Source organism: Mercurialis annua, linkage group LG6, assembly GCF_937616625.2.
Source record: "Mercurialis annua linkage group LG6, ddMerAnnu1.2, whole genome shotgun sequence".
NCBI classification, from domain to species: Eukaryota; Viridiplantae; Streptophyta; class Magnoliopsida; order Malpighiales; family Euphorbiaceae; genus Mercurialis; species Mercurialis annua.
In genome coordinates, this window is record NC_065575.1 from 32,592,292 (window position 1) to 32,606,146 (window position 13,855).

The 13,855-nt window shown below is 47.8% G+C and overlaps 1 protein-coding gene across 1 annotated transcript; it reads left to right on the plus strand.

Moving 5' to 3' along the window:
- The first annotated feature begins 4,260 nt into the window (after positions 1-4,260).
- LOC126687768 (uncharacterized) lies at positions 4,261-7,199 on the plus strand. Its single transcript, XM_050382324.1, has 7 exons — positions 4,261-4,723; positions 4,952-5,257; positions 5,327-5,473; positions 5,567-5,976; positions 6,121-6,667; positions 6,749-7,068; positions 7,182-7,199. The coding sequence occupies exons 1-7, from the start codon at positions 4,261-4,263 to the stop codon at positions 7,197-7,199; spliced, it is 2,211 nt and encodes a 736-aa protein (XP_050238281.1).
- Positions 7,200-13,855: the final 6,656 nt, after the last annotated feature.

A 13,855-nucleotide genomic window follows, 5' to 3' on the forward strand; every position in this document is an offset into this window, starting at 1 on the left:
GTCCAACCCGGGAGTGTTCACACTCGACCACGTCAGTCGCAACCAATCTCTTAATCCCAAAGTGTGAGTCCAACTCACTGGTGGGTCCAACCCACTAGATACGGGGCTCAGGTTACTTAACCGAGTTCACTCTCATGGGGCTCAGGTTATTTTAACCGAGTTCACTCTCGTATCGCACTCTTATCGTATGCGCATTTCGTAATCTCATTGACAATCTAGACACGCTAGAATGACTTACTGATAATCTCATAGCCTATTGATACTCAATAGGTATTGACTTCTATAGATCTCATACTAACTATTCATATTTAAACAATGAATACAAAAACGTGCATAATCAAACTCATCAAGCGCAATATCTTATATGAACAAATCATATAGATACAATGAATATAATAATAACATTCATAATATAAGAAAATGACTTTTATAATAATACGTGAAAGTAAATTGCCACTCACAGTGACCGCTATCCAAAAACTGCATTATTATAATCCCGCAAGCGTAAGCTCCATGCATTGTCCACTCACGTATCCACTCCTGCTAACTGGCTTGATAGCTTGTCGGTACGTCAGTTATTTAATCGAGTTACCTATACGTTTAATCCATAAACGTTGACTTAGTATCAAAATCCTAAGTTATAAACTTAGGTTAACATAATCGTATTTCAAATACGATTCTTAACTTTGATAATCTCTTAGTCACACTTCTCTTTTAAACGTCCTAGTTTACGTTTTGATATTCAATCGAATCACGATTGATTACACGACTTGAAATTGTTTGAAATCGAGTTTCCGCGTCAGGGCCCAGAAAGCCCAAATCAGGAATCCTTACTCGGCGAAGGACTGCACGTTCGTGCGGCAGTGTACTGCACGTTCGTGCAGTACGCTGCACGTTCGTGTGCTCCACGTTCGTGTAGTGTCCTACACGAACGTGTGCTACACGTTCGTGCAGTCTGCTACACGAACGTGTACTGCACGTTCGTGCAGTCTGCTACACGAACGTGTACTGCACGTTCGTGCAGCAAACGGCTGCCGATGTGCAGCTCCGGGGTTCATTCCCCGGGCCAATTCCGACGTGCTTAAACGTCCAAAATCGATTCTAGCACGATTTCCATTAATAACCATCTCAAATATCATCAAAAACGCTAATAGAAACGCGATTACGATTCGTTTGATTCGTTAAAACGAAATAACCCTTATTTATCAATTCTCATAATAAAAACGTCAAGCTTACCTCGATTTGAAGCTTAGCGATAATAGAGAATCGAATTCTGAACGAATCGATATAAAGAACTTGCGATTTGAGCGAGAAACGGCGAAACGGCGGCGGATCGACGACGATCGTCAAATTCCCTTCGTCTGTTTCCATCACCTTCTGATAATTTCTTCTTTCCTTATTCTTAAGGAAAGTTACTTATATATCTTGGTTAACTGTCCACTTTGATCCTTCATTTCTTTAACTTAAACCATTTCTCTTTTAAACTTTCTAATTTAACCAAATGGTTAAATTATTCTTTTAACTCGATTGCTCACGTATTATTTATATTCATATAAATAATACTAACTCGATATTATTATTTTCCGTCAAAATCTTTTAATTACTATTCTCGAGACTTAATTGGCTAATTTACACTTTAGCCCTTAAACTTCTCAAAAGTTGCATTTTAGTCCAAAACGCATCCGCGTCCAAATTTTAAAAGGTCTCCGATTGACCCGAAACTTTTACCACATATACTATAAAATATTTCGCGGGCTTTGGCGAAATAATATCCCTTCGGGTCTTATATGGTTAAATCACCATTTTAGTCCCTGTACTTTATTTTGCGACTTTCTTAATATTTTTCTTTTCCAATTCTAATTCCAACTCTAGAACTGAAATATAATATTAAATCTTTCGCAATAATCCTTTCGAGTCCGTCCTGCTAAAATTTAATATTTATCCTAATCTCTCGGAAATCTTTCTGATATCGCCACTCTAGCGACTTAACACTGGACACGTGGTCCAATTAACTACTTAAATATTTTGGGGTATTACAATGGTCGTCCTCCGAGAGAAGAAGGTCGGAGCGATCACCCACGACCCAGACCTAGGGGTCCCACAGAGCATCAAGCACCGAGAGGCGAAGATCATCGTGACACTAATTTGCCGAGAGACGAAGGTCGGCATGATCGCCCTCTGCCGAGAGACGAAGGTCGGCATGATCGCCCTTTTCCGAGAGACGAAGGTCGGAATGATCCTCCTCCTCCTCGAAGGGAGGGGGTGCAAGACGAGAATCTACCACCGGGGACACAGCGCGGTGACGCTGGATTGGGGAGGGGAGACCCAGACCCGGAGGCAGATCCTCTGCGGACCGCGAGAGCAGGAGTTCCACCGGTCAGGAGAAACGGGGCAGAAAGTGTTCACAGCTCGGGTGCAGCGTCACAGCATCAGAAAACTTTGCATGACGAAGTCACTCGTCTGGTCCAGGCCGAGCTTGATAAACACAAAGGACACAAGGCAGAGTCTCGACCTTTTACTACTTGTGGCATTGCTAGCCCCTTGTCAAAGGCTATATGGGATGACCCATTTCCAGATAAGTTTAAATATCCGCCCATTGACAGATATAACGGTAAATCCGACCCGATGACTCATTTAAGTTGCTTTCAGGTTGCCATGGGAGTCCAAAGTGTCTCGGACGCCACGGTGTGCAAAGTGTTCCCTTCAACGTTGAGTGACGCCGCGCAAAAGTGGTACCAGAACCTCAAGGAGGGCTCTATTACTAGTTTCAGAGAGCTCGCTATGGCTTTCAAAACTCATTTTGCCCCGAGCATCGAACGAAAGAAAAGATCCAGTGATTTGAAGAAATGCTTTCAGAAGCAGGGAGAAAGTTTGAAAGCTTACATCGCTCGGTTCAATGCCGAGGCGATCATGATAGAAGATTTGAACGATGATACCGCCATCGATGCTATGAAAGATAATACCAGCATGCAAGTCTTCCGAGACAGCTTGATCACCAACCCGGTTGACACTTACACCGAGTTAATGGACAGGGCGTGGAATTATATCAATCTCGACGAAGAAAGGCAGAGGAAGTCTTACGGGATGGCTAGTCCAGTTCCCAGTAAAACGCAGAATACTCAGGGGTCCAACCGTAGCCAAGATCGGTACCGACCTCTGAATGAGACTTCGGGATACAGGGGTAACAAGCCATTCAATGCTCAAACCAGTCCGCCAAGTACAGGTCCTGGTACGAAGCCAAGTTTCAGTATTGGAGGAGGAACGGAAGGATACGTGGACCGAGCAGGAGTACCAAGACAAGACGTACCACTTAACACACCGAGGGAGCAGATTCTATCCTGGATCAAGCACAACAATGAAGAGATTCGTTATCCACCGAGGCTAGTGAAGGATGGGGACCGATCCAAGTTCTGTGATTTTCATGATGGTTATGGCCACGAAACAGAGGAATGTGGACGTTTGCGAAGTGAGATAGACAAGTTAGTCTGCCAGGGGCGACTACAACATTTTGTTGTGGCTAAGGAGGGCCAAGACCGAGGAAATACGAGGGTCAACTCGGCCAGGTCGGAGCCCGGGGGGAGCAGGGAAGCCCAATCCCCATCAAAAAAGACACAGGTCACGGGGGTAATTAACAAAATCTCAGGAGGAACTTCGGAATCTGAGTACAGTCGAAAACGCAGAAAGAAAAAGCAAAAGATGGTCATGTCGGTATCTACTGGGTCGCCATGGCCTAACATTGTTTTCGGGCCAGAGGATGCGAAAGGAGTAGATTTTCCCCATGAAGACGCTTTGATTGTATCAGCCATCATTGGATCGAAATGGGTAAAACGATTGCTGGTGGACGATGGTAGCTCGGTTAACTTGTTGACTCTGTCAGTCTTTTTGACAATGGGAGGATCCAAGACTGACCTCAAACCTGTGAACATTCCCCTCCTGGGGCTGGGGGGAGCTCCGGTCACCCCAGAGGGCATGGTCGAGCTAGATTTGGAGCTCGGCATCGAAACACCTCAGGAGGACGGAACAAAGGGAATCCTGGCGGAACCAACACGGAAGGTACGTTCACTGTTCATGATAGTTGACATGCCTCTTGCGTATAATGGTATTCTTGGTAGACCTATGTTGTATAGCACAGGTGCAGTGACTAGTATTCGTTACTTGATGATGAAAATCCCAGTGGAAAACAAGGTTATAACTATCAGGGGAAATCAAACCCTATCTAGGCAATGTTACATGGCCACTATGGGCAGCACGGTGGAAACGATGAACATCGATACACCGGAGCTGCTCCTCAGAGAGAAAAAAGCTCAGAAACCCCGAGAAAACTTAGAAACGATTGAACTTACAGAGGGATCCGAGATGTGTGTAAAGCTGGGGGTAGATTGGCCAAACGAGCACCGGGAGGCTATCATAGCTCGGATAAAACAGTATGTGGAGGAGTTTACCAACAAGCCAGAGGATATTGGAGGGGTAGACCCGAAGATAATCTCTCACAAGTTAAACGTGGATGCCAAATGCAAGCCTGTCAAGCAAAAGAAAAGAACTTTCTCTCTGGAGAAACAGATTGCTATCCGAGATGAAGTGGAAAAGCTCTTGAAAGCCGGGTTCATCAGGAAAGTAGACTACCCTGAATGGCTGGCTAATGTAGTCCTGATCAAGAAGTCCAACGGTAGATGGAGGCTTTGTATAGATTTCACTGATCTAAACAAGGCCTGCCCAAAAGACAGTTTTCCTCTGCCAAACATTGACCAACTGGTAGACGCGACGTGCGGATTTGCGGTCTATGCATTTTTAGACGCTTCTCAGGGATATCACCAGATCCCGATGAGTAAAGATGACGAAGAAAAGACAGCTTTCACAACGGATCTGGGGACTTATTGCTACAAGAAGATGCCTTTTGGTTTGAAAAATGCTGGGGCAACCTATCAAAGACTCATGAATCATGTTTTTAAAGATCAACTGGGCAAGAACGTCGAGGTTTATGTAGATGACATAGTCGTGAAATCCAAGGGGATTGAGGATCACGCAGAGGATCTGGCAGAAACTTTTGAAAAGCTAAAGGGTTTTAACCTCAAGCTGAACCCGGAAAAGTGTGTTTTCGCAGTCCGCTCGGGGAAATTTCTAGGGCACCTCATCTCGGAGAAAGGCATCGAGGCGAACCCGGAGAAAATCGAGGCAGTAATGAACATGAAAGCACCTAGCTCGGTGAAAGAAGTACAAAAGTTGAACGGGAGAGTAACGGCGTTGGGAAGATTCATGAGTTGCTCGGCCAAACGATGTTTGCCATTTTTCAAAATCCTGAAGAATACAAAGAATTTCAAGTGGACAGAGGAGTGTAACACAGCTTTTGAAGAACTGAAGGTTTACCTCAGCACACCCCCGGTGCTAGGTAGACCTGAGCCTGGGGAAATCTTATATTTGTATCTCTCGGTGAATGACGAGACAGCAGCGGCAGTCCTGGTGAAGGAAGATAAGGGTCTGCAAACCCCAGTTTACTATCTCAGCAGGGTCTTGAAAGGCCCGGAGGTCAGATATCCAAAAATTGAGAAATTTGCTTTGGCATTAAAAGTGGCGGCGGAAAAGCTAAGGAGATATTTCGAGGCTCACATCATTGTAGTACGTACGAACCAACCTCTGAGAAAGGCGCTGCAGAGGCCAGAGATGTCGGGACGGCTGGTCAGCTGGTCGGTCCAGCTGGGAGGACATGACATCCGGTATGAACTGAGACCGGCTCTGAAAGCACAAGTATTGGCAGATTTCATAGCCGAGACCACAGCAAGCGACCAACCTGAAGAACCTGATGAACAACTTCTACGGTGGGTCTTAGAAGTCGACGGGGCATCAAATCTGGAAGGATCTGGGGCAGGCGTAGTCTTGAAAGTCCCTCACGGAGTCACACTCCGAAGCTCGGTAAAATTCGATTTCCCGGCATCCAACAATGCTGCGGAGTATGAGGCTCTGTTGATCGGATTAAGAATGGTAAACGTGGTCAAGGCCGAGCACGTAACAATAAGGAGTGATTCTCAGTTAGTCGTTTGTCAAATCCTGGGTACTTTTGAAGCTCGGGATTCGGAAATGAGGAGATACGTGGACAGAGTCAAGTTCTTCTTGAACAAGATTCAGGAGCTCGGAGGGAAATGGGTGATAGAGCAAGTCCCTCGTTTGGAAAATCAAGAGGCCGATGTACTAGCCAAAGCAGCAACAGTGAACGAAAAGATACCGGGGGTCCATTTCTCTGTTCAAAAGCATTCCAGCATCGACAACCATGAAACCATTTTTCTAACTCAGCCTTTGGAAAATTGGATGCAAGGCATAGCCCACTACCTGATGGATGGAACCCTGCCAGAAAACAGAGACAAAGCCTACAAAATCTTGCGACAAGCTCCGTATTACGCGTTCCTCGACGGAGTCTTGTACAGAAAGTCATTCACCCACCCGTGGTCGAGATGCTTGACAGCAGAGGAAGGGGAGTATGTGTTGAGAGAAATACATGAAGGTATTTGTGGGGCACATATAGCTCCTCGCATGTTGGCCAAGAAAGCAGTGTTGCAAGGCTACTACTGGCCCCTAATGGTCAGACAAGCAGAGGAGATAGTAAAGAAATGTGAAAACTGTCAGAGGCATCAGAACATCCGACATGCTCCCACCACAGAGCAGTGCCCTATTACCAGTCCTTGGCCATTTGCAACTTGGGGAATTGACATCCTGGGACCTTTCACGCCAACCACGGGGCAGAAAAAGTTCTTGATAGTGGCAGTAGATCACTTCACAAAGTGGATCGAGGTAGAGGCAGTGAGCACCATCACAGAAGCTCGGATCCGGGATTTCTTCTGGAGGCAAATTGTGTGTCGTTTCGGTATACCCAGAGCGTTGGTAACTGATAACGGAAAGCAGTTCAACTGCCGAGCCTTCAAAGAATTTTGCAACGACTTGCACATTGACCTGCGTTTCACTTCAGTAGTTCACCCGCAGAGCAATGGGATGACCGAAGTAACCAACCGGACGATCCTAAAAGGGCTCAAGGCCAGGCTAGGGGAGTTCGATAGACAGTGGCTGGAAGAGCTACCAAAGGTCATATGGGCTTACCGAACCACGCCAAGGGCAGGCACAGGAGACACCCCGTTTTCTCTGACATATGGGTGTGAGGCAATGATACCTGTGGAAATCGGGATGCCAACTCTAAGGGTCCAGTTCTTCGATGAGGCTAAGAACGAGGAAGAACAGAAACTATGCCTAGACCTGTTGGAAGAGCGAAGAGAGCAGGCAGCGCTAAGAATCGAAGCATACAAGCAAAGAATGGCTAAGTATCACAACAAGAGAGTTAAACCCTTGAGTTTCCAAGTCGGCGATCTGGTCCTGCGACGGGCAGACATTGCTAAGGGAAATGCTGGAGTGGGAAAGCTCGAACCCAACTGGGAAGGCCCCTATCGAGTCACTGAGGTCGGACGAGCAGGAGCTTATAAAATAGCACACATGTCGGGCAGAGTGCTCCCGAGAACTTGGAACTCCCAGGTTCTTCGGAAATATTATCAGTAGTCTCTTGTTTTCATTTTCGAGGTACCTAGGGGTTTTTTCACTTATGTTTGAGTTAGACCTTTGTAAAACTCAAACATAAGTTTTTCCCCTCAATGAATAAAAAAGATTAAAAAGAATTCATGTCTTTTCCAAAACCCGAGCACTCTACTCGGTAAAAAATCTACGGGCTATGTGCCACCAGCGGGCTATGTGCCATCTACGGGCTATGTGCCACCAGCGGGCTATGTGCCATCTACGGGCTATGTGCCACCAGCGGGCTATGTGCCATCTACGGGCTATGTGCCACCAGCGGGCTATGTGCCATCTACGGGCTATGTGCCACCAGCGGGCTATGTGCCATCTACGGGCTACGTGCCATCCACGGGCTATGTGCCACCAACGGGCTACGTGCCATCCACGGGCTATGTGCCATCCATGGGCTATGTGCCACCGGCGGGCTATGGGCCATCCACGGGCTATGTGCCACCTGCGAGTCATGATAATCCCGGATCATCCAGAGATAACAGGTTATCCGCGCCGAGCAACTTGATCAAGCTCGATCTATGAACAACCAAGAACCTATCCTAGCATTTTTTATCCCAAGTCTGAGTCAAGGGCCCATATATATAAAAACAACACAGAAACTAGAAAATTTACACTACTGGAACCAGCTCGGAAACTAAGCTAAGTTAGCTATGAAAAACATGTTGTCACATACTTAGTCAAAATTCTCAGAAAAAAAAAACTTCATTCAGAAAGATAACAGCAAATATTCACAAGAAAATGAAGGTTTTCATACAAGTAAAAACAGACGTGCATATAAAGGAAAATATTCAGAATTTACAAAAGAGAGCTCGAGGCTCAATATTCCAAAAATACAAAAAAGAAAACATTGTTCAAAATTTATAAGATAAAACTATCTAAGTTAAAACTATCTAGGGGGGTCGGAGCTCGGACCCTGATCATCAGCAAGGTAGTCCTCGATGTCGGCAGGCACATCGTAGTCTTCAGGCAGCTCCTTGGCCCTCCGACCCAGCTCCTCGATGTCTAGAACAAAGTCGGAAACATCCAGCTCGGCCCCGAATCGACCTCGGATATATTCACCCGCCTGGACCTCGCTGACATAGAGGATGCGGCGGAAGTCGTCATAGATTTTCTCTTCCCGGCCAGTGACCTCCTTCACCTCGGCCTCCGCCTTCTCAGCCCGCTGGGTGACCTCCGTAATTTGCTTCTTCTGGTCGGACACCGTCGTCCGAAGCCCTTTCGAAGCAAGCTCATTTCGGGTGGTCATCTCGGCCAGCTGCTTCGCAAAATCATCCCGGGCCGCAGCCTTCTCGCTCTCGAGTTGAGTCACCTCAGCTCGCAACTTCTCCAGCACACCCAGGTCCTCAGCTCGGCGGTCTTCCGAACTCTTCAGTTGGGATTCCAAAGTGGCAACGAGGGCAGCCCCCTCAGAAGCTTTCTTCTCCGCCTCGGAAGCCCGTCTCTCAGCTTCCCGGGCCTTCTTCTTCTCAGTCAGAAGAAGGTCTTTTGTCAAAGTCAGGTCGATCTCCACCTTGCTCTGGTTTTGATCGGCCATGTAGGCCATCTGCGAAGCATGAGATAAACAAAAACACACGATAAGTAAAAATAAAAATAAGACAAGTACAGAGATAAAAACAGGAGATATTTACCTGGAGGCAAAAGGAGGAGACCACAGCCCACAAGTTCTCAGGCCTGTGGGACTTATAGTGCTCCCGATCAGCAGGGAGAGTAGTCACCCGAGCAACATCGCCCGCGATGACTAGATCATGAAGGGTCGCAGGTCGACCATCATTGTGCCTGCTGACCCACTCGGCAAAGCTCGCACGAGTGATGGTCTGGGGCCCCGGAGCTGTAGTGCTCGACCCCGAAGATATCTCTGGGAGATCCGGTACCCGGGTCGGAGGAGCCCGGGAACTTTGACCAGCAGGCACAGGAGTTGCTCCCTGGGGATCAGCTGGGCCCCGGACTGGACCATCCACCGTCTCGGTGGAGTCCAAATTCACGAACGGGATATTCCCGACCGGTTCGGCACCCACCGGCACCTCGATCCCCTCCGGTAAACGAACTCGGAGGGGGACAGCATCAACACCCCGCAGGGGCTCTTCGGGAACGCCCTTGGCAGCAGGTGCCTCGGCAGCAGGCGACTTAGGCACCTCGACAGCTCGGGGAGGGGGAGGAGGAGCCGGTGTCACACCTCGGCTCGCCGGCCTCTTTCTTTTCTTGCCAGCCAACTTGCTCAGATCAATGCTGTTCACTGCAACAAAATAAGCATGACGAAGTCAGTATTACACAAAACGACAAAGTTCAATGAAAAATAGCAATAAGACCAACGGCACGTAAAAAAAAAGACAAGGGACAAACCCCCAGCACCGGGCGCCAAGTTCTTCCAATACTCGAAGTCAATCTTCGGGCACAAGTCATCAGCCAGTGCTTTCTTCCCCGGAGGAGCATCATCCCGCAAAATCAGGATGTCCTTATCTTCCAATGGTCCCGGGACGTGGAACCATTTATCCGGCTTGAAACATTTTGCCACCCACGAGGTGACCATCCCGTCGAACGCCGTGGGGTGAGATATCTGAAAATAGTCCTCCTTGAAGTCCCGGAGGGAATCAACCACCCCAGAAACCAGTCCCCCGGGAACGTCTTTTCTTTCACTCCGGAACCGCATATACGCGAAGTGGTTCCGGTCCTTCAGAGACATGAGGTATAAACAGCAGAATAACCTCATGCTGGGAACCACCCCAGTCTTCTCACAGAGCTTCAAAAAGCAATTGTAGTGTCGAACCCCATTGGGGTGAATCTGCGACATGGGCACCTCGAAGTAACGGCTCAACTCCTTGTAATGCTCGAGCAGTGGAAGCCGAATCCCGGACTGCAAATGCTCCAGAGTTAGCATGATGGTATTTGCAGGGGGAACATCGTTCAGCCTCTTTCCTTCCGGGACCAGAGAGAGCTCGTATTCTGCAGGGATGCCAAAAGCCCCTCGTACAGCTTGCAAGAAACCCACGGTGCACCGCGAGGCGTTGATGTCGCGATCACCCGTCTTCTCCCCACCGTCCGGGATGGTATCCTTCCTTTTCCCTTTCTCGGCCGGTAAAGGTTGAGAGGTCCCGGTCTCTTCCACATCCGGGGTGTTACCTCGGAGAGCGCGAACGACTACGAACTCCATAGACGGCTCGTCTGTGCCCACACCGTGATCATCATAACCCCTCCCTTCCTCATGATCTAAGGTTTCACCCGACATACCTAAAGACACAGAAACCAGCTCGGATGAGACAAGTTTCAAATGGAAAAACTAGATAAACTTGTAACAGAATCAAAATTATGGATCAAAGACAGAGTTCCTAAGGGGTGAAACCATCAGAACATGAAGAACATCACAATGAATTTCCAGAATTTCTGGAAACTCATTGCTCAAAGCAAACAAAAAACAAAAACTCAAGCATAACAAGGCGTTTCAATTTCTGGAAATCAACAACAAAAGATCTAGCAAGTCACAGTACTAAAATACATATAACAAGGCAAACACGAACAAATTTCATCCATTTTTGGAAAATCAACATACCACAAAACGCAATGGGAGTTTTCTCTATCTATGATTCAGAAATCCAAAATCAAAATTACAAAGGCAGAAATCGAAAATCAAACACACAATCAGAGGCCTATCACTAAGAACACAGAAATTCAAACACTAGCAAACAGCACAAAACAGAAGAACTAAAGCATCAAAAGATGAGATTACTTACTTGTTACAGAATAAACGATCTCAGAAAGCTTGGATGAACCTTGAATGAAAAATCACCAGACCACACCTCCAAACAGCAACTAACAAACGCTTGTGTCGAAGGAAGATAAAAACTGGAAAACTCAAAGAAGGCAAAGAAACAGAGAGTTTTCTTTATGATTCAGCAGAAAACGAAGGATAAGAAACGAGAGAGAAGGCAAGAAGTTTTGTAAAGTTTGAAAAATAAAACCTATAACTGAAAAGAGAGGGAAAATGAAAAGCCACGCTTTTAATTTTTCTCTCTCATCCCACTCAAAACGTCTCCTGGGAAAGCGCTCACGCCTTAACTGCTAGACACGTGGACACAGTGTAGACAACAAGCAATCGCCACATAGGACAACGGCTACAACAGCTGTCAGACAGAACATCTCGACAGTCACGTCCTTTCACATAACCATATCAGCTCACCCATCTTCCTGACAAGCGGCTCGGTGTCAGAGATCACCCAAAAACAAAGCAAGTACGTCCAGGATCACGTGACCTAATAACTCGGATAACACTACCATCTCGGACATAAATATCCGACACACTGGGGGGGACTAGTGATAACGTAGCACATCTAATAGGGGCGAAGCAACCTCGCCAGGAACGAACATCACTAAGTCAAGCATTTCACCGACCTGATAACAATGCCCGACCTTCTCGAAATCTTAGAGCACGCGACTTGGGGGGTCACCGGATCGATGGGAATTCAAACATCATCCGAGACAATCATGCCTGATAAGGTCGGACCAGGAATTCTATCCGGGATCTGAGTTATATTCAACTCAGACCTAGGCCGAGCTCCGAGCTCCTAAGCCTGAAGGACCGGACCATCTGGTCCGAGCTCTGAACAACTCTCAAATACAAGAGCCATGATAACTTGACTCCCAAGTTATCCGGGCTTCAAGGCTTGACCGGGCTCCGAGGTCCTGCCCCGGAGCGCTCTCGTGTACCAGATCCTGGGACCACAGGAGATCTTCTGACAAGTACGTGAAGAATGTTCCCTCTGACACACCTAACAACCTGTGCCACCCGCAGGGATATTCTGCCACGTCAGCATAACTGATTTCTGGGACCACTGGGCTCACAGCTTGCCAGCAAGGCAGGTTTGTCCTTAAACCCTAACTATAAATAGAGGGTTTAAGGACAAACCCTAGGTAATTTTCTCTTTTCTCTACTCTAAGCACTCTCCTTTTCTCTTCTTCTTCTTCCTTTACTTCAAAAAAAACCTTACTTGAGCGTCGGAGTGAACGTCCGGTGACCCCCACCGGAGTTCCTTCTGACCTCTGTTTATTTGTGGTGTGCAGGTCGGTAAAGCTCGGATTCTGTTTGGTGATTCATCACTTGGCGCCGTCTGTGGGAAACGTTTTGTATTCCCCTGTTCTGCTCTGGTTCTTTTGACGTTGCTGATCAGATCTTGACAAGAAACAATGGCTGATGATCCTGTTTTGGACAGGGTAGACCCTCTGGGAACTACGGTTACCGACACTAACTTGGTTAGTGGAGTTTCTGCCAGTGGTCGGACCTCTGTGATCACTGGTTTAACTCCTCCGGCGAATGCTCAGGTGGGAGGATCCAGGGCCTCCGGCAGTGGAGCTGGATTTGTGCCTTTATATGGGTTGGAAAACTATCCTAGGGCGAACCCTTTTGCTTCAGATGCAAGTCACACCCACTTATCAACCCCAGGAACCACCGTGCCTCAGAGTTTCCTCCACAATACCTTGTCTCCCTCTCAACTCAACTTCCCGGTAGACGCTACACTGGTGGCTACGGGAACAGGAACAACTTCTGGGCAGGATATACCTCCGGCGGTCTTACAAGCTCAAGAATATTTAGAATACATGGCTCGCCAACTGCACCAGGCCCAGCAGATGCATTTTGCAGTCATGTCCCAGTATTACCCAAGTTACAATCCCTCCGCCACCCCCGTGGCCCCTCCACCCCAAGCTGCTAAGTTTCAGGATGGTCGTCCTCCGAGAGAAGAAGGTCGGAGCGATCACCCACGACCCAGACCTAGGGGTCCCACAGAGCATCAAGCACCGAGAGGCGAAGATCATCGTGACACTAATTTGCCGAGAGACGAAGGTCGGCATGATCGCCCTCTGCCGAGAGACGAAGGTCGGCATGATCGCCCTTTTCCGAGAGACGAAGGTCGGAATGATCCTCCTCCTCCTCGAAGGGAGGGGGTGCAAGACGAGAATCTACCACCGGGGACACAGCGCGGTGACGCTGGATTGGGGAGGGGAGACCCAGACCCGGAGGCAGATCCTCTGCGGACCGCGAGAGCAGGAGTTCCACCGGTCAGGAGAAACGGGGCAGAAAGTGTTCACAGCTCGGGTGCAGCGTCACAGCATCAGAAAACTTTGCATGACGAAGTCACTCGTCTGGTCCAGGCCGAGCTGGATAAGCACAAAGGACACAAGGCAGAGTCTCGACCTTTTACTACTTGTGGCATTGCTAGCCCCTTGTCAAAGGCTATATGGGATGACCCATTTCCAGATAAGTTTAAATATCCGCCCATTGACAGATATAACGGTAAATCCGACCCGATGA